Here is a 21,587-nt window from a genome sequence, read left to right on the forward strand (position 1 = left end):
GTTAATCAATTATCATTTAAAACATAGCTCAGTAATAAAGACAGTTTTGTCAAATCTAGTACTAGAAGTTTTAAATAATTATTTTTATTTTGCTTATTTTACATATTCAGCTCTTTATTCCCTATAAGTACATATTTTGTTATATTTTTATTTCAAGTATATATTTAACATATTTTATTAAAAAAAAATATATAAAACAATATATGAATAGAATACAATAATTTTATTCATACTATAAAATATTTAATATGAATTTTCTAGAAATTAGAAAAAAAATAGATGATTAAATTATTTATTTATTGCGTGTATTCCCAAATTATTTGTGTGATATAAAAATATAAAATCGACCAGATAAAGAATACGTCCATATGGTCAGTTTATGTCAATTATTCGTCCGATCGTATCGTGTGTATTTTCGTCTTATGTTAATAAAGTTAGTATAATATTTTACACTAGATACAATTTTTTTTGGTGAAAAGCGCTTGATTTAATAACAAATAAAATCGTAATTTTTAATTTTTTAATAAAAATAAAATATTTTTAAGAGCATATTTTAGTATTTTTTACATATTTTTAGAGTATAATGATAATTTTTAAGGGTATAAATGTATTCATATTATAAGGATTTTTAGAGCATGAAGTAGGTATTTAGCATTGATATAATAACATATACATTAAAAATTTTAAGTATCTACGTATAATTTTTTTGAATTATAATAAAATAAATGTAATCGTTTTTACTTCATCTAAATTTTAATTCAAAATATTTATAAAAAAATTCTGTTTACCCAACCATTTTTATTGATATTTATGAAAATGTCAAATATCTATATAAGCGGCTCAAAAAAATTCAAAATATTTTGAAAATTGTACTATGTATCAGTAGAAAATATTAACAGGTATTTATGAACATTTTAAATTACCTATAGCTATTTCTTTTTACAGTATTATAGCAAAATAAAAAATCTTTTAAAATTAGAAATAGTTATTTATGGGTGAATATCCTATTTTATTATAACTTATACTTTAGATTCTCATAAACAATATTTGTCAACTATTTTGTATAATTCTAGTAAAAATAAAAAACATATGGAAGCATGAAACCTTTTATCGATATTTCAAATCATATGATAGGTATGAATATTAAAAATAATTTGTAAATTTCGGTGATTTTGATAAATTTTGTAAACATTTTAACTAAACCTTTTTCTTTTTAAACCAAAAATAAAAATTATATTATACATAATTAAAAAAAAAGACTAAAAACACATGAACATTTAAAATATCTATAAATAACATGAAAAGATCTAAAATATTTTGTAAAATATTCTGAGTCTAATAAATGTTAATATGAATATGAGGTAAAATGTTCTTATAATTATTATTTATTTTTGTGTTATGAATAAAAAAATTGAAACAGTTTTTTTAAAACTTAAAACTGATTTAGTGTAGTTGTTATTTTTCTCTATTATTTTTAAATTTACTTGGAATGACTTTTGATCTTTCGGTCATCATAAAAATAAAATTAGATTTAAACGTGCAATTTATTTTCAGCAATCACTCTCAAAGTTGAAATCAAAGCAGTTAGGCTGAGTAAAAAACTGATAACAGATTTTAAATAAATAATAAAAAAATTAAAATATAATAAAATAAAATATACATTATTGTAAAATTACTACATTCATCGTTCGGCTCAATCTTTGAAAATAAAAATAGTTAGGTAATTATTACTAATTAATACAAGTCTGTGTTTTATAAATAAAATTTAGTTATATCATATATTATGTAGGTGTAGTTTTACAAAGAATTTATTGAAATTAAATATTTCAGATTACACTGGATCATTTATATGTAAAGTTAGTTTACTAGATTTTTTCTTGAAGATTTTTATGAAACTAACTTAAAATAATATTGTGCTCTTTATTATTTTTAGGGTATTCGTCGAAATTGGTTTGGAAGTTAGGAGATTTCTTCCAAAAATAACTATGCCAAACTTCCTTCAAAATCAAGCCTTCATCAAATAATTACTAAGTAAATATAATTTTTTCATGATTTTGAAATAAAAATAAATTAAAATGTTGTTTATGTTGTACTTACACTTTACAGCATATATTTTGGTAAGTCGTGATACAAACTCAGTCGATAATATTTGTTGTTTTTTTCTGTACAAAATGTAATAAGAGATTAAAAAGATTCCAATTGTAAAAAATGATATAATTGATGAAAAGTAAAAAATTTATTTTGTAGTTTGTCAAATATCAATAACTATAGTTGAGGGGGGGGGGCTATTCGATAATTATTAAAGAACCAACATATTACAATTTTAATGGTAATTTACCTAAAATTTGAAAAGTATAAGAATTTAATGTATATAAGTATATTTATAATAATTAATAACCTTAATAATAGGTATGAATATATAATTGTTGTTTGCACGCATTAAATCGAATTTGAATATTTTTTTTATCTCGATAATATTATCGAAAATTTCGAGATTTTCACAAAAGTACCCATCTATTATATACAGTTATAATTTATAAGTTATATAATTTAATTAACAAGTACCTATGCGATTCGAATATGCTGGTAAACAAAAGCACGGTTTGATGATTAATATATTTTGTAATTGTAAATTAATGACGTAGTATACATAAGTATATTGGTACTCGAAATTAAATCTATTTTCATCGCACGCATTACTATATATTATACAGGATGATTCACTAAGTGTGCTCACCCCAATTTTTTTTTTTTTATTATGAATTTATTCAAATAATGACATTTAAAATTTTTAAATATACTTAAGAACCATAGTTTTAAATTATTGAGACTTTTTTAAATATACTTAAGAACCATAATTTTAAATTATTGAGACTTTTTTTTACTATTTAAAGAGCATTCTGTAGTGATAGAGACTTCAGTTTTACAAATAAGAACTCCTTTTTTTTTTATTGTTAACTATTGAGTGATAACTTTTTTGAAAATGTTGATGTAAATAAATCAAAATTCAAATGAATAGTTTTTCAGTCAGATATTTAAATGTTAAAATTAGAATAATAGCGTTTAAAAATAGTTTTGCAATAATTAAAAATAATTGTAATATCGAATTTAGTATTTACTATAGTTGGATTATTATTATAAATTATAAATATTGATAGATAAGTGTACATTTTTCAAATTTTAAAATTACCATATCTCCCATTTCTAAACCTATCATCAAGGACTTTAGTACACAAAATTAAATAACTCAATAATTAATCGTTTGAATTGTGATTTTGATATATCAAAATGCATTGATAAATCATCCATTAATTAATAATATATAGTAGGACAAAAGTTTGTATATCCACTATATGGCACTCTTTTAGCAGTACAATAATTTTTTTAAGAATTCGAAAATACGGCCTTTATAAATTTCAATAACACAATTTTAAACAATTACATTATCGATGAAAAAAAGGGGATTAGTGTGTTTGGTAAATCACTCCGTATATATATTGTACAGATACATAAATTACATGGTCATGTGTAATTCTACCTAATCATAGTGTTTCAAGCGGTGATAAAATGATGAACGCGTGTTCTGTGTATACAATAAACGATGTTTATTGAATATTTCTTTTGTGTTTATTCGATTTTTTTAGACTTTGATTTGGTTTATTGGTTTTTTTTTTTATGTTAGCAACAATAGGAAAATGCACTTCAGCTCGACAACATTATTCTAATGACGCGATTACCGTTGCGACCAATATCGTCTTTACATTCTTCCGCCACCACTATACCCGGTCCAGCGATAAAAAAATTTATCACCACATACTAATATATTATTATTGGGTATATATTGTGCAAATGTGTGTCGGGAAACGTAGATTGAACTATCTGTACGGACAAAATTGTGCATAAAATGTTGTTTTAATTTATTATGCGCGGTGCCGTCGCCAGCAGTAAGCAGATAGTAGACGCCACACTGCTGCTTTTGGGTCGGGAACAACAACAATCATATTAACAATCAACGATGGTTTTATTTTTTTTTTTTGTTTTATCGGTTCGACCGGCACGTAATCACGAGATTTGTACCACTTGAGTCGGTCGCAGTTCTAAGATTAGCTGCACGACGTGTAAATTATGCAAAAAACGCGTCTTTTCAGTCGATCATCAAACCTAAGAACGCAGCGGATCGCGATTCCTCGTGAATTCGTCTACGACCGAATTGATAACAGCTACAAGTGATTCGAAAGTCGTCTAATCATCGCTTGTTATTATTGTTATATTATCGGTTTTTGTTTAACACTGGAAATGCACGAGACGACAAAACGTAAGTCATCTCGTTCTCACTAACGATATATTCTCCCATTAATCATGATTAAGCTACGTAATACGCGTGCACACATTACTTACATAAATTTTATTGTGTTGGTGTCAATTAGCTGATAAAATGTTTCGTGAATAATATGAAAACAACCGAGATATAGGTGTAATTATGTATTAAATAAATAGGTGCCTATATTGCTGTCTTAATGACTCGGGTTTAGTACGGTTCATTTTCTTCTGTTTTTATATAAAAGTCTTCTTGGAAGATATTTCTACTCTATTCTCGGTCCCATGACGAGATCTAATTTTAATATATCAATTATTTTGTCTAGTATATATTAATAAATATATGTTTAATAAATAACAATACTGCGTAATGCGTATAGTATATATTATAAACATAATACCTTCACAAAAAGTTTAATTTTTGGAAGTCAAGTAAAAAAGAAATAAAACAGAATAATAAAAGTACAAGGTACATAAATTAAAAAAATGTTGTATTGTTTTAAATTTTCCTTCTCTATTTTGATTTTTTTGTATATTTATAGTTAATTTTTATTAATATTGGCGGACATGAATTATAAGAATTAATAAAAAATTATGCGTATTTTATTTTTTTACATTTCGGACAATAAAATTTATTACCTAGTTTTATAACGATATATTTTTATGGTTTTATTTTTTATGTACTCGTATTGTCCTACGTTTTAAGTATTATACAATTCTATCCCTATTCTCCAGTGTCTGGTGATAATTAATTACTACTATTTATTAAAATATATAACGAATTTTAAAAATTATTTATCACAAGTAAATTTATCCTAAAATAATATAAAAGTCAAGTGCTTTCTTTGTTATATAAATGTTCATATGTAAATAATATTTTCCTATATTATAGTTGTTACTGATTAATTTTAATGTCATTTTTGGCAAAATATAATATTAGTATACATCCAATACTAAATTTCATCATAAGAAATTGAAAATTTTTTTCGATTGAGACGGTTTTTTACTTACGTTTGTTAAGAGTTAATGTGGAATATATTAGTAACTAAAATATAAACTAACAACATATTATTTTACCTAAAATTATTTTCGTTGTTTTTGTCCTATTTTTATAAAAATTATATTATAATACCACTTATTTCACATTTCATTTTATTATGAATTGACAACGTTTATAATGTTAAATATTAATTGTTCTATTTTTCTAAAATAATTGTTATAATATTTTATGGTTTGGTGTGAACGACGTGTATAAGTACCTATTTATATATTATTTATAAGTATAATATCGTAATTAATCAATTACTTAACCTTATATTATTATGTTTAAGGTCTATTGAAAGTGTTTTATTTGTAGTGTTTTCCAGACATTGGTTTTCATAGCTTATAATAACATCATAGAAGAAAACGTAATAAATGTTATTCATGTAGAATTAAATACCTAATATAATTTTAAATTTTAAATAACAAATGAGAACGATCTATACAGATGACGAACAATTGTAAGTTTTTAAAGGTCCTTCTGATTTTGTATTAAATACATTATTTAAATAAAAAATAATTTAAAGTAATTATAATTAATTTATATAAATAACTTGTAAATGTGTATATATGTACTTAAATGAAGGTTTATATTTAAGGGTACTTAAAATATTGGGAGTAGTAAATATTATGCACTTATTTTTTTGTTAAGCTATAATTATAATAATATAAGTGTTTATATTTTTATTTATATTGTGTTATTATTTGTTGATTTTAAAAATTGTAATAGTTTAACTATGTTATGAGGTATTCAAGGTATTCTCTCAAATCGATTTTTAAATGAACGATTTCTTGGAAACCGTATTATGGAATTACACAGAATGCTGCTCGCAGCAGCTTGCGTAGTTAGTAACTTGTTAGTTGTTACAATAAAAATTATTATTCAAAACTGTTATAATATATTTTAGTGTAATAAAATGTATTCTGTGAATTTTATTTTACTTAATTTTTATGTAATGTTTTGTTTTTCTATATAGTGGGTGATTAACAAATTAACATATGATCCTCCTTAAATGGTTCATGAAATCTAATATAAGATATTTGAAAATGTAGTTCTTAGGGATATTTAAACATTTTAAAAATCAGAATTTGAATAATTTATTTAGGAAGAAGAAATGTGAGTATGCATGGTACACCTTGAATATATTTTATATAAAATACAAAAGGTTTTTAGATTTTTATATACTTATGATTTTTATTTGTTAAACACTAAAGGGGCCTTAAAAATGATGTGGAATTTTATAAATCCTTTTGTGCAAAAATTTAAGTTTATTTATATTTAAGTTAAAACGTATTTATTTACACATTATACTTTGCAGCTAACTCAAATGATCATGTCAAAAAAAAGCAAATTCAGAGGGAGGTTAAAAAAGAAAAAATCTACGAGTTCCTTCATCAACATGTACCGATCACCAAGTGGCTTCCAAAATATAACAGTAAAATGGCGATGGGTGACATGATAGCAGGTATCACAATTGGACTCACGATGATTCCCCAAAGTATTGCATACGCGTCTCTGGCTAATTTATCACCACAGGTAATATTTTTAAAGTATCTGATTAACTCTAATGAGATTTAAATTTTTTTTTATTATTTTTTTTATTGGTATTATTTTTTTTTTGTATTTTATTCATATGTATTTCCTAACTAAGATAATTTAAATTAATTTATTTGATCAAGAATTAAAAATGAAGTTCAATATAATTCATGCATTGCATGTGTAGATCTGTATAGTTATAAATTTTGTTCGTATACTCTGTTTGGATAATTTGGTTAAAGCTCAATGATTGTTGAATTATTAAGTAAATCTAGATAAAACACGTGTCTAACAACTCATACATAATATAGGTATTATGTAAATATATCGTATTAATTGAGTAGATATAATAAATTTATTCCATAATATAATACCTATCTACATGTCTACATCTTATGTACTATATAAGTATCAACGGTAACAGTAGCAAATGCAATTAAACATATTTTTTTAGAAATATTTTTGATGATTCACTCTGACCTTAGAATATAAATTATTTATATATTTATACAAAATAAGATTTTATTTATGTTATAGTTTTAATATGTGCTATTATTTTCCATTAATTATATAGGTAATACCTGTTAGAGAATACTTATAGTATACATATAAATACATAATTATGTACATTTTATGCTACATAATCTCAAATAAATAATATTAATATTAAAATAAAATGTATTAGTTGCTATTAAAAATAAATATTAATAATTATATATTTATAGCGTATGTTTATTATAAAATAATATTTAATGCTTATTTTTTTTTAAATTATTAACTTAGATCAAACAGGGAAACTTAACTGTATATTAAGTTTCAAGTGCATCTTGTGTCTTCTTAATTGAATCATGATTTACACTTTACAGTGAACTGTAATGATGTGTTAAATTTGAATTTTATGATAAGTCACATTTTTTGTACATAAAAACCGATTCTCAGGTGGATCGCCTGCCCATATTTCTAAGGCTTTTTATTATATATTTATATTATAAATAGTAATTTATTTCTCTAATATAATAATAAGCAATAGGTTAATCTAAGTTTTTTAAAAACATTAAAAATATCATATAATATATTATTGTTATTAAATTATAAGTCAGTATTGACAAGGCCATGATTAGATGTATTTATAGTATTAATATCTTGTAATAAGTCTTGAGAAAATTTCTCCACGTAATGATGAAAAGTTTTAAGGGTCTACAATATTAATATTTTTCGAATTATAACAAAATTACTAAAATTGATATTTTTTATATAAATATCAAATTTTTAATTTAGAATGCATGTAACAAAAAATGTGTATAATTATCGATTAGATTACATTTTAAATTAAAAACAACAGTTAAAATTGATGATTGATGTATTTTTTCTGCTTCAGATAATGCCTTTAGCACACATGAAAAAAATGCATCATGATCAAATCAATACGTTCATTGTAATCCAAGTTTTCTATTTTAATTTGTTAAGTATGAAAACTGGTTAGTTGAAGAAATATAATTTTTTTAACGTTGTTTATGATTTTTATTTGATTTTAGTCATTTTATAAAAATTGTTTTTTGACTTACTATATATTATCATAGTAATAATCATTAATTAAAATCTAAAATAACATTAAACATAAAAAGCTTTACAATTTTATATTAATTATAAGATATTTGTACAGTGAGACAATAAGTCACTTATATTTACACTAAGTAGATCTCTAAGAGGATTAAAGAGTTTCACATTCACTTTTAAACTAATTTAAAGTTACTTACCAGTGGATCCATGTTAGTAATGTTATTGGTTTTTACGTAGTTGCTATGATATTATAAAGAAAAACGGCTTTGCGTGAAAATCACCACTTAGATTAGTCATAGTTAGAAAACTAAATAATGAAGTGTAGACAATATTTTCTGTGCTATAGATTTTTTAATTTTTTGATATCATTTGGAAGTTAAAAAAGTTATCAATGTTTCAAAAAATTTTTTTTTTATATTTTAAAATTTAAATTACTGTTTTGTATTAATAAAAATTTTATGACACAGAACTAATAATATTGTCTCCTGTATCGTATATATATATTTCATTTCTCAACTATTTCTGTAGCCAGTAGTTTTTTTTTGCGTTATACGGTTTTTATAAAAAACTAATGTGCATATGGCGTCTTCTATTGAGAAGACTGATTTCGGTTACTTAACATGCCAAGTCTCCGCACTATCAAATTAACACAATTTAGTAAAGGTTAATTAATGTAATTAATTTATATACATTTATAGCAAAACTCAAATAAATTCTCCATTTACAGTCATAAGCAGTTATATGAAATACTTGTATTACGTCAATGCGCATTTATTAAATTTTTACATAGAAATTACAACAAAACATTATCTTAATAAAAACACTTATTGATATAAAAATAGAATAAAAATAAGTATAGAATCTAAAATTAATTCAATATTTAGATAAGTTGCTTCTTATATACGAAAGTATCAATTTATTTATTATTACGTATGGTTATATAAAATGCAATATACCTATAAAAATGCTATATTGTGATAACGTCACACGTAAATAAGTGATATTTTACATCCAACCTACAGATTTAGGAACCTATTAATTTTCTTTACGGAAATAAACTTCAGTATTTAAACATCGGAATATTACGTATAATTAGTAAATGGACAAATCATTATAATATAATATATTATATTACATAGACTAAGTAAGAAGTATAGTATATGTAATACTCAAATTTCATTATTTTATTTGACATATTAGATAAAAAAAAAAAAAATTAAATATGTGTATAACTAAAAAACCACGCTAAAATATTATTTATAATGAATTGTTATTAACTTAACTAGTTATCATTTGTATTTCAAATTTTTCATGATTTATGACATATAATTTACAATACAATAATCTCATATGAATTTATTTATAATAGAAAACATTGTAATTGTCTAATTTATTCACTAAAATTTGTATATTATTTAATTTAAATTTATATATTTATATAACTTCCTACACCACCACAAGCTTGCTTAAAGGTGTTAGGTAATTTTTTTTTCTTCTTTATTTAATAATTTTTAATATTGTATTATTTAAAAAAAAAAAAATTGTTTAACAACTTATACGATGTAAATGAACTATTATAGTAATTAAAGTAATAAATATATTTTTTTTTCTTATGATTTTTCATTGGTTATGTTGTACATTATTTTGTTGCTCAAGGATTCTATTTTTTTCTATTGTGTGATGGAAATTAAAAATACCTGTATGTATATTGTATTATATAATATACTGAATGTGTACTACTTATTGTTGTCACTGTTCAATGTTTTCCGGATGCATAAATAATTATTACGAGGAAATATAATAATCACATATCGTAATTAAAACAATACCAAGTACTTAGAACGAAATGCGTCAATAGGCACTATGTAGACTGTTCATTGAACACAGATATCAAATTGTCGAACATACGACATGTATCATCGTATAATATAATTAGATTGTGTAAATATTTATCGTAATGTAACGCAATATAGTGTTGTAGGCTTATGAGTTATGACTAAAATCTGGATTTATAATTTATACGTGCTAAAAATCTTAAAAAAATATGAATTTATGCATCAAAAAACCTTTTAATATTCACCAAATTACTCTTAAAATGTCCAAAAATATACAAAATATTTTTTTTTATTTAGAATGTATGTATTTATAATTTTTTTTTTCGGTCATTTTATCTACAAAAATCATCAAAATGCAATAATATTTTAGATTAATTTAAAGATAATATTACAAAAACGATTTAAGTTTATACAAATGTTTGATTAATATAGCTAATAAAATAACTTTTATAGTATTTCGTACACAATTTTTCGAATAAAATTTATCAGCTCAACAAATAATAATAATAATGTGACAATTTAAAAATAATTGAAACATATAAAACTAATATGTAAGTTTGAATTATATAGAAATGAAAAGTTATGTATTGTAGTAAAAAATAAATATAAATAAGTCATAACTAATACTTTTTACTTTTTACTTTATGGAATAGAAAGAACAAGTATTACATTATGAACAATTTTTGAATAAGAGAAATTTAATGGTAAACTAAGAAGTTGAAAAATCAATATTATTTTAAGTGGTTATTTTGATGATTAGTCATTTTCTTCGAACAGGGATCAAATTTTTGGTCTAAAAATATATTAACTTATGATATTATTATAAAATAATTTAAATTTCTTAAGAATAAATTATAATCATTAACTTTTTTCCATTATGTAAATACAAACCTAAAAAATTATTTAATATCTTCTTAAGTTGTAAAACACTTAAATAAATCACGACTGAAATTTAGACACTATATATAATTCGTTATCATTTTAATAATATAAATAAAATAAACAAAGTACATAACAAAAAGTGCTACAATTTTTTATTTTATTATATAAACCATTTTAATACTTGAAAATTTTAATTTATATGATAAGCTCAAATATATTGACAGATTAATAATATTTATTGTTACAAAACAAATTGAATAATTGGAATATTAACAGATGACATGATTTCATGATTTTTATCTTCCAATAATTGTTAAATATAATTTATTACTAACACTGCTGTTTATTATATATATATATGTTTATTAGTATAGTTGTTTTTACTATTAGTTCAATTATAAATTCAAGGATTAATATTAAGAACATTAAAAATTGTGAACACAACAGAAATTGAAACGAAATTATGCAATAACAAAAACAATATCTAATAACATAAAATAGAAAAAAAATAACAAAAAGAATAAAAAAATTTTTAAATGATTAAATAGAGTACAATAAAAATAAAACATTTCGATTGTCTTATGATAACTGTATATAATCCCAAAATCAGAGGGTTTAGCACTGGTGGGCCTTTTTCCTCACATTATCCATGTCATCATTTGCTACCTAATTTACTTATCGTATATATTTTTTTTGTTTAAATAAAAAAAAATTTGTATATTAACTGGAAGGAAATTTATTTTTACACGAATTTTATTAAATATTAATTTTTATTATCGAGTATTATATAAACATTAAATACCACACAATTATTCCACTATGAAATAATAAGCATGTACTTCAGTTCTATAAGTATTTTTTTATTTGTTTATTGTATCTATAACAACGTACGCTGTGCATAATAAATAATGATCATTGCCACTTAGATATGAATTTCATATTGTTGTATGGTTAAGTAATCTATTTATCGACTTGTACGATTAATGATATTTTATTCTTTACATTATTGTAGACTGCAGTTATTATTACTTATTCCAATTATCATTGTAATAAAAGTTTAATATTTTTATTGCATAAATTTAAAAAATAATAACAATAGTCAACAGGTATACTTAATAAAACCAAGCAAACATAAACAATTCGAGCACTGAAAATTAATATTATATTATAAACATTTAGTAGGTATATATATATATATATATATATAATTTCTATAAATTTAAAAAAAATATCATCATAATTTACACTATTTAATGAAAATGTATACATAGACGTTATAAGTTTTTTGTAAATTATTTTTATTACGTTTAGGTTGGGTTGTATTCATCATTGATAGGAGGGTTTATATACATGAACCTCGGAACCGTTAAGCAGGTTTCCATGGGACCTACATCTCTAATGGCTTTACTAACTTACGAGTACACAAAAAATTTAACTGTGGAATATGTGGTGCTTTTGACGTTCATGTGTGGAATCATTGAAATGTTGATGGGATTATTTAAACTGGGTAAGTCGCATTCGGACGAGAATAAAAATAAAATATAGTTACATTTATGGGAGGGATACTGTGGAGATTGCAGGATTGGATAGTTGGAAAGCGTGGACATTGACCTTGCTTTACAAAACTAAAATAATAAAAACATTTCAGAATATTTATTTATTTTTTAATCACCATTCAAAAATTATATCAGGTTTATATAAATAATATCAAAATTAATTTACAGGTTTTTTGGTTGACTTTATTTCTACACCGGTAACATCGGGCTTTACAACCGCTACTTCAATTATTGTCGTGATGTCACAAGTAAAGGGTATTTTGGGTGTGAGGTTCAAAGGCGATACAGTTAAGGACATATTGGAGAAATTGATCGAGCATTTTCACGAGAGGAGGACCGGTGACATGGTTTTAGGGCTAGGTGCTATTGTTGTAATACTAACATTGAGGGTATGTTCTATATCATTGGTTATTAACGAATAATATATAATTGCTTTAAAAATTTACCAAGAATGTATTTATGTATATGATGATACATTTAAAAAAGAAGAAATGCGCTTAAATATAAAAAAATATATAGGTAGGTAATTGTTTTTTTTTGTTTTTTTATTGAATTTACATTTTATTATTTGGGAGATAAGGTAATATATTTTTTCTTTTAGTTTTTATACTTTAAAGAAATATTATATGATTTTCTATAATTAATTTACAATATTTACGTAGGTAGTATTATGAAGTAAAAACTTGCTTCGAAGTATAAATATTGTCGTTATTAAATCATGGCATAACCTCAGGAATAATATTTTGAATTAATGTATTTTTAATATGTATACAATGTATCTATAAATAGTAATAAGCATGTTATTAAGATTGTATTAATTATTAAATCATTAAATATATATTACATAATCTGTAAGAATCGTAAAACATTTAAAATATACGCTATAAACTTAATATTTTATTCATTGAGTTAAGAAAAAGTTATAGCTTATATAGAAACAAATATTATGCTTATACGTATACAACAAGTTTATTGTTTAAGACTTGCTTAATTAATTTCTAACCTTAAAATTTACAATTTAATTAGTTCCAGATATTTTATGTATTCCATGTCCAAAATTGGATAATTAGATATTCTGAATCTCAATACTATTAAAAGCGCATATAAAGAACTGAACTTATCAATATAATGAGTTCGGTTTAGATGATAATACGATTACAAATAGTGTTTTTTCTAGGAATTACGTAATGTGCCAGTCACAGGGATTTTGAAAAAAGTCTTTTGGTTCATTTCCTTGAGCAGAAACACATCTGTCGTTTTACTCGCAATGTTAATCACGTATTTATTCGAATCCAGCGGAATTCCACTGCCGTATTTAACTTCAGGCAAGTATTTAACGCGGTCTATTAATACGTGGTAAAATATTTTTAGCGATAATATATAAAGATATATTTTTAGTGTAAAATGTTTATCTTTAACGTATAAATAACATATTATTTACTTTGATAATATTATTATTATTACATAAACACAATATTTACGATATTAAATTATTAATTTTGTGGCTTGGCGTGGCGCGTTGGCTGCTTCCAGTTGCGGAATGCCACTGGGAGTAAGTAACGGCCACAGTTACTAGCTCTCGGATGGGTGACCATTCGGGATCATAGTGGTTAAAAACCTTGCCACACATACACGTGTTTGCTATCAACCGTATCAATCGTAAAAAATACAACCTACCGAACCAACCTTACTTAAAAAAACCCAATGGCCTTAGTAGCCGCGGGTCAACTAAATAAAAAAAAAAAAAAAAAAAATTATTAATTTACGCGTTTATAATATTATAAAATTAAAATAATCGGTTTATTATAAATATTCATCAGACACTGCCAAAACTGGATTGCCATCACTACGGTTTCCACCTTTTGGATACACATCAGGGAACACGACTGTTACGCTGCCCGAGATGTTGTACGAGATCCGGTCTGCCATATTCATCATACCACTTGTATCGGTGTTGGCCAACGTGTCCATTGCTAAAACTTATGGTAAATTTCATGTTGTGTGATTGTTATAATATTATTATTTGAAACTGTCGATGATAGGGTGGGAAGGAGAAAAGTGGAGAAGATGTGCACTGTGCAGATAAGTAATTTTTGGAAGATTTCATGTCATCAATAATAATATACAGAGTGATTCACCAAGCATGTTCATCTCCTTTTTTCTTCAGTAACGCATTTATTCAAAATGTAATTTTTGGAATTTTTAAACATCGTTAAAGACTATTTTTAAACATTGCAATAAAAATGCTTTTTTTTTAATTCTGCACAATTTTTATACGTTTTAAAGAGTGTCCTATGAAGATACAAACTTTATACCATGTATACAAGATAGTAATAAAAATATTTAGTAGAAATGTTCTATGCTTATTCGTTTTTGGATTATTACAAAATAAAGAAATACATTTTGTCAAAAACTGATTTAGCTTGAAAATTCTTGGAATTTTTAAAAAAAAATTTTCTTAATTATTAAAAAAAGTTTTGAAATTTTTTATTTTTAACTCCTCTCCTTTCATAGCAACAGTTAGATCCGATTTACTACCAAGAAAAAACCCCGAGATTCAAAAATACAAACATTTTTACTGTCTCAGAAGGTGATGACAGATAGAAAAAACACACATCATACAAAATCTACACATTCATCGTTCCTTTCAGAACTTAAAATGGGGGTGAGCATGTTTGGTGAATTACTGTGTATTATAGGCTAGTTGTATTTTATAATTAATCAGTTTTCTAGCTAGTTTGGGTTAATGAATATAATTTACTTAAATGGCTAAATGTTTATAGCTATTATAAGTAATAAGATTTTATTGTTAGTCTATGTATCAGTGATTGCTGCAAACATGACCTTGTTTCAATTTTTAAGAAAAATTTCACGAATATACGCGAGTGAAATGTTAATCAGATTCGATCTTTTTTTAAGAAAAAATTAGGTCTTGATAATTTTGCATATTCAAAAGAGATATGAATTTAAAATATATATTTAAAAAACATTGTAAACATCGCAAAACGTCTTGCGAATGTATTTATCCATTTACCGACAAATAGTTAGACTGCATGTTGTGAGGTTGTTATTTCACTCAATTTTTTTTTCAATGAACCGACACCGGAAATGTTTAAGTCTTAGACTTAAGCAGTCTTATTTCAACTATTGACTTCCTGTCATGAGTAGATTCTCTCTATAAAGACGTCTACAAAGCAGAATAAAATATTATTTGACGGTATAAAATAATATGCATGCACGTAGGATATCTATAAATTATAATTATCATGTCATATGCTGTATCATTAATTATTATTATTATTTGATCAAAGTGTTTTTTTAGTTATTTACCGATTGACCAAAATCTAAATTTAGTCTTTTGTACTATGTTTTAGCTAACGGAGGAATAGTGGAGGCTACTCAGGAGATGTTAGCTTTGGGCATGTGCAACATAGCAGGTTCGTTCATTATGTCGATGCCTACTTGCGGTGCTTTCACTCGGAGTGCGCTGAGCCAAGCTAGTGGTGTCCAAACGACGTTATCCAACATATACGCCAGTGGTTTAATATTACTGGCCATCCTGTTTCTCACACCTCATTTTCATCTTATCCCTAGGGCCATACTGTCTTCAATATTGATCAGTGCTGTATTGTTCATGGTAGACTATCAGATAGTCAAACCTCTTTGGAAAACCAGTCGTGAGTTTATTATTTGTGTACTAAAAATAAGTATGATTATAAAAAGCTGTACCTACCCCACGCGATCGCTACATTACCATCTATGCATATAAAAATTAAAAATATCATTGTCCACAAGGCGAACCCAGAACAAATTTTTGAAGGGGGAGAGTTATACAAATCTTAGTAAGTGGTTTATAAAATAACGAACAATGTATAAATGCTTTAAAACTATTAAATGTGTGTATTTTAAGTACCTATACATAATTTATAAGGTTTGTTAATATTTATTTAAATACGCATTATATTGCATTATGTACAATACTATTTTTAACTGTTACACTAAACTTGAATTTGATTATTTAGAAAGTTAGTAGCTTACGAAACAATGTAATTTTAATGAATTTTATACTTAACATCATATATTTTATAAAATAAATAAATAAATTAATTAATAAAAGGAACGATGCAATTTAAATTATGTATACCTACGTGTAATGCCATATATAGGTAGTTTTAAATTTTTGTTAATTTCAATATTAGTTAAATTATTTGATAATATAATATAAATAAAAAATATTTACCTACATAATGTACATGATATATATTATTCTTTATCAATAATTGTGTATGTTTTTTTTTTTAGGAGCGGAACTATTCGTTACAATGGTTACACTTTTGATAAGTCTTTTCTTTACCGTTGAAATCGGTTTGCTTGCTGGCATATGTGCAAACATTATTCATTTAGCTCTAATGTGGTCTAGGCCTAAACTAAAAATCGAATTAATCAAAGTAAGACTTAATTTATTTTATAAATAATGAATATAACATGGTTTTTTATATGTATTTTGTATTAAAACTTAAATAACAGTCAAAAGGAGTGGAGTTTGTGTTAATAACACCAAACAACGGTCTGTATTTTCCTGCGATAGATTATTTGTACAGAGAAATCATGCGAATCCCAAAACAGGAAGGCTACGCAAAAATACCGTTAGTCATAAATTGTGCGCACTTAAAAGGATTGGATTACACTGCCGCCAAGGGATTGAGCTTGATATCTTCGGAAATCCAAGCTAAAGACCAACGTTTTATTGTCCTTAATGCATCGGAAAAAATGCGATACGTGTGTCGGAAGTCTGGCTGCAAGTCGATGGTGTTCTGTAACTCGCTTGACGCACTACCCTCTGTAATTCTAGGTATTAATATTTTTCAAACATATTAGTGTTCAAAAAATTAATTTTCACGTATAAAATTAAGTCGTTTAAATTTGAGTTTAAAATAAGTTGTTAAATCTATAAATTAAAATCCACATGATTTTAATTTATGATTTCATCATTATTTTTAAAATAAAATGATCATTAACGATATAATAATCGCAGTTAAAAATTACATAAATATATTAGGAACTACAAGTAAGAAATATACTTCTCGCTAATTATAGTGAAAGTTTATATTGCGTAAAACCTAAGCTAAAAGTTAAAACAGAAAACTTTTAGAATATAATTCATTATTTAATATTTTAATCATAAATAATTAAAAATTAAATTAAACTATTATGTAATCTATAATAGACTATAAAATCTACAACTGCCTAGTTTAATTATTTGAATGTTTTTTTTTTCAAATTTTATCTTAAGTTTACGGCAGTTAAATTTTAATAAACTTAATTAAGTTTAAACTTCATTAGAAAAATTAAATTTTTATTTTTTTTTTTAATTTATAAAAGACATTTACAATTTTTATGTTTAAAATAATACAATAAGTTAGAAATTTGTACTAGCTTAAAAACGTGAGAGAAAGGAGCACTTATTGATACTACTTCTAATTTATAAGCTTAGGAGGAGTAAGTTGTCATTGATTATTAAATAGACCACGTGGCTATTTAAGTTTAAGACGACGGTATCCAAAGTTTAAAATAATAATATTAAATTAAAATGTAATATTAAGATAAATTAGATGCATATATGGGTTAATTGTTGGTTTTTTATTGTTAGAAAAAACGACATTATATTAATTATACATTAATTTTTCTAAAAAATAAAATTAGTATTTGGCCATATATTTAGAATTTTGGAACATTTTGCGGCGTTTGTTTTTCGATTATTTCACACAAATATTATCTAAAGTCATAAACCTCGTTTGTTATTCTGTCTGTTAGGTGAACAATGCAAAGAAAAATGTACACTGAACAGCTCGTCGATGAAGCGTAACGATAGCGTGGTCGTCGACGTTCCGATCAGGTTGGCCGAGGTGACTCCGCTGTTGAACATCAAGTCTCCGAACGGTAACGATACCAGAGTTGACCTTTAGCAGTGAATATAGTGGTTAGATACTCGAGGTATATCTGTGTCCGGCACATTCAAATTTTTTCCTAATTTTAAAAATATCATTCTATCAAATTGCTTCCTATTTTGTTCAACTTCTTGTATTGAAATATAAAATATCGATATATCAATTTGTATGTTGTGGGAGGCAATTCGAGTGAAAAAATTCTCCTACCTAGATTTGAAAGACAATTTATTGCGTCCCTGTACATCTATTATTATTATATTAATTTATGTAATATTATTATGTAAAGTGTTTTTTAATAATAATATTTATTATAATGATCGTTATATTTTATACCGTTCTACTGTACATACATTGTTTGTAAATAAAAATACGATTTATATGTTATAATGTTATATGTGTAACGGATTTGTCATAATTATATTGCGCTTCGGCGGTTATTGTTATTATGTAGGTATAAGTAATATTTCATTGTTCCGTTTCTGTGAGTATTGCCGTAAAAAAATGTCATCGTATAGAATTTTTTGTATTGAATCATAATAAATTTATATTATTTAAGTAACATATTATATGTATACTCGTTGTTAAAAATATTTGAAGTTAAATGATTTTATAAAAAATTAAAACAGCTTTACAACCGAGTTTGATCAATAACCATTAGTTTTTTACTCATAAATAATTATAATATGGTAATGATTACTCATTAGTATTATCGTGATTAATATTTAAAATATTATAAATTTATATTACTATTTGTATTTTAATAAGGGTATAATACAATAAAAAAACTTCAACTTTCAGCTTAATTAAAAATAAAATTATTAATGATATGTTTTATCGTGTACCGATTATGTGCGTATCTATACACGTTTATTACTCATCTCACCGTAAAAAGAATAACAAGGAATAACATTAAGTTTTCCTTCTTAAAACAAGAAAAATTAGAAAAAATTTTTTTATTTATATACGAGTATATATATTTTATAATTTATGCAATCTATTGTAGTGAGAACAATAAACTCAAGTCTCAACTGATGCACATAGTATACAATATAAATATAAAAAAAAAACAAGATCTAATAAGATGACATATCAAAGAAACTTCCCAGAGAGAATTATTGGAAAACATTTATTAGCTATAAGTAACACAAATTTGGTTAGGTCATTGTCACGTCTGATGTTCCCTATCAAAAAAACTTGTCGATCGTTTTCCCAACATTCAAATTATAAATTAAAAATACATTGTAAGTTCATGCATTTTGTGATTTGTGTGTTTGTGATGAATCATTTGTAACCAGATACGCTGCAATTATAAAAAACATGTTGGTAAATAGATAGTTTAGGTTCAACGAAGGTGTAACATATTTAATGTGATATAGACAACTAATTTTGATTTATTTAAATCGATGTAATATTTATTGGTATTTATTAGAATAAGGAAAAAATTGATTGCACCTAAATTATTAACATTTAATGCAATAATTAATATATATAGGTATCTTATTATGAATTTTAAATATTGAACGATTTAAATGAGTGTTAGTAAATATATATATTATACAAAAAGGGAGATTTATCAAGCATGCTCTTCACCATGATTTTATTTCTTAATCGATTTATTCAAATTCTGATTTTTAAAACCTTTAAATATGTATACTCAAGTGAACACTTAATTTTTTAATTCTTAAAATTTTCCTATTAATTATAAACTTTTATTTTTAAATGAGAAATCCTTTTTTTTCTGTAAAATATTTTGTACATATTTTTTTTATGTTTAATTTAAGTTTGCATTTCTACAACATACTAGTGTTCAAAAATTTCAAGAATTTAATGAATTTAATAATATGGTCTATAATCTATAAGTTCATTTACAAATTTTATCATCAGATTTTGAAAAACTGCGTTATTGAAGAAAGAAAAAAAGGGATAAATTACCCTGTTTAGTGAGATTTAATATTATGATTATGACTTACAGTACTCCGTAGCCTCTACTCACCATTGTTTAAGATCATCCATTGTCTTTATGAATAACATATAAGGTGTATACTGATATATGTACGACAGTTGCGACCAGACGTTTATTATTAATTTATTCGTCAGCTGAAGCTTGAAACCATATAGGTCATCGTGATTGTCACTCATCGCGATAATTCAGAAGCATATCACGTCGACTGATCGATCATTATTATATGTTATATAATGTATAAACATTAATCGATTAGAGTAACTTCTACCTGTGGACTTCGCGAGAACTTCTGAATTCAAGCAAAGCGATATCGTCGTTGTACACGGGAGGCTATTATTTATTTATTTGTAATAATATTCTTAAAATCCTACGCTTATTTCGAGATATGTTCTAGATTATGCTGTAAACGTTTATATGGGCGTATTTGATGGTTTAACTTTGAAATTACTTCGAAAGAAAAAATGTTACACGATTGAAATGTGTATAATATCATAACACATCAATTCTAGGTATATGTGTGATTTCTGTAAGTAAATATTTTACTCGAGGTAAATAATGTATATTGTAACAAAACTCAGTGTTTGATTTCATTTGTTGGCGTCACTCGTACGTACAAATACATTTTTCGGCAGAACTTTTATAACTAGAATACAACTCTGTATAGGAAGATCAAATGGTAGAAAAACATGTTTTAGTCTAGGAATATGTATTTTTTTAAATAGGTCATATCGACGTACCTATATACTAACTAGTTTTCCAGTTAATTTTTTTCGGGGACAACAATGATGCTCAACAAGTTTTATTCTCACCCCACACATGAATCGAGAATCAAAAGTATACATTGTATATACTTTTGATGAGTTTGCTAATGATAAAATGCAGTGTATGTTACACTTGTAACGACTGTGCATGCAGTTCACAGGAATAAAAATCTGAAAATTTCGAATT

The 21,587-nt window shown here is 24.6% G+C and overlaps 1 protein-coding gene across 2 annotated transcripts; it reads left to right on the forward strand.

Annotated features, from left to right (window-relative positions):
* The first annotated feature begins 1,952 nt into the window (after positions 1–1,952).
* LOC112598499 (sodium-independent sulfate anion transporter-like) lies at positions 1,953–18,974 on the forward strand. Of its 2 annotated transcripts, none has more exons than XM_025344983.1 (10): positions 1,953–2,031; positions 6,678–6,895; positions 12,484–12,679; positions 12,897–13,117; positions 13,906–14,053; positions 14,549–14,713; positions 16,103–16,405; positions 17,031–17,176; positions 17,256–17,580; positions 18,543–18,974. In XM_025344983.1, the coding sequence occupies exons 2-10, from the start codon at positions 6,800–6,802 to the stop codon at positions 18,692–18,694; spliced, it is 1,752 nt and encodes a 583-aa protein (XP_025200768.1). In that variant the 5' UTR covers positions 1,953–2,031; positions 6,678–6,799; the 3' UTR covers positions 18,695–18,974. The 2 variants fall into 2 exon arrangements, with proteins under 2 accessions (XP_025200768.1, XP_025200767.1); XM_025344982.1 differs by lacking the exon at positions 1,953–2,031 and adding an exon at positions 4,297–4,315.
* The last annotated feature ends 2,613 nt before the right edge of the window (positions 18,975–21,587 follow it).

This window comes from Melanaphis sacchari, unplaced genomic scaffold (assembly GCF_002803265.2).
Source record: "Melanaphis sacchari strain LSU unplaced genomic scaffold, SCAv2.0 Contig48_pilon_pilon, whole genome shotgun sequence".
NCBI lineage: Eukaryota > Metazoa > Arthropoda > Insecta > Hemiptera > Aphididae > Melanaphis > Melanaphis sacchari.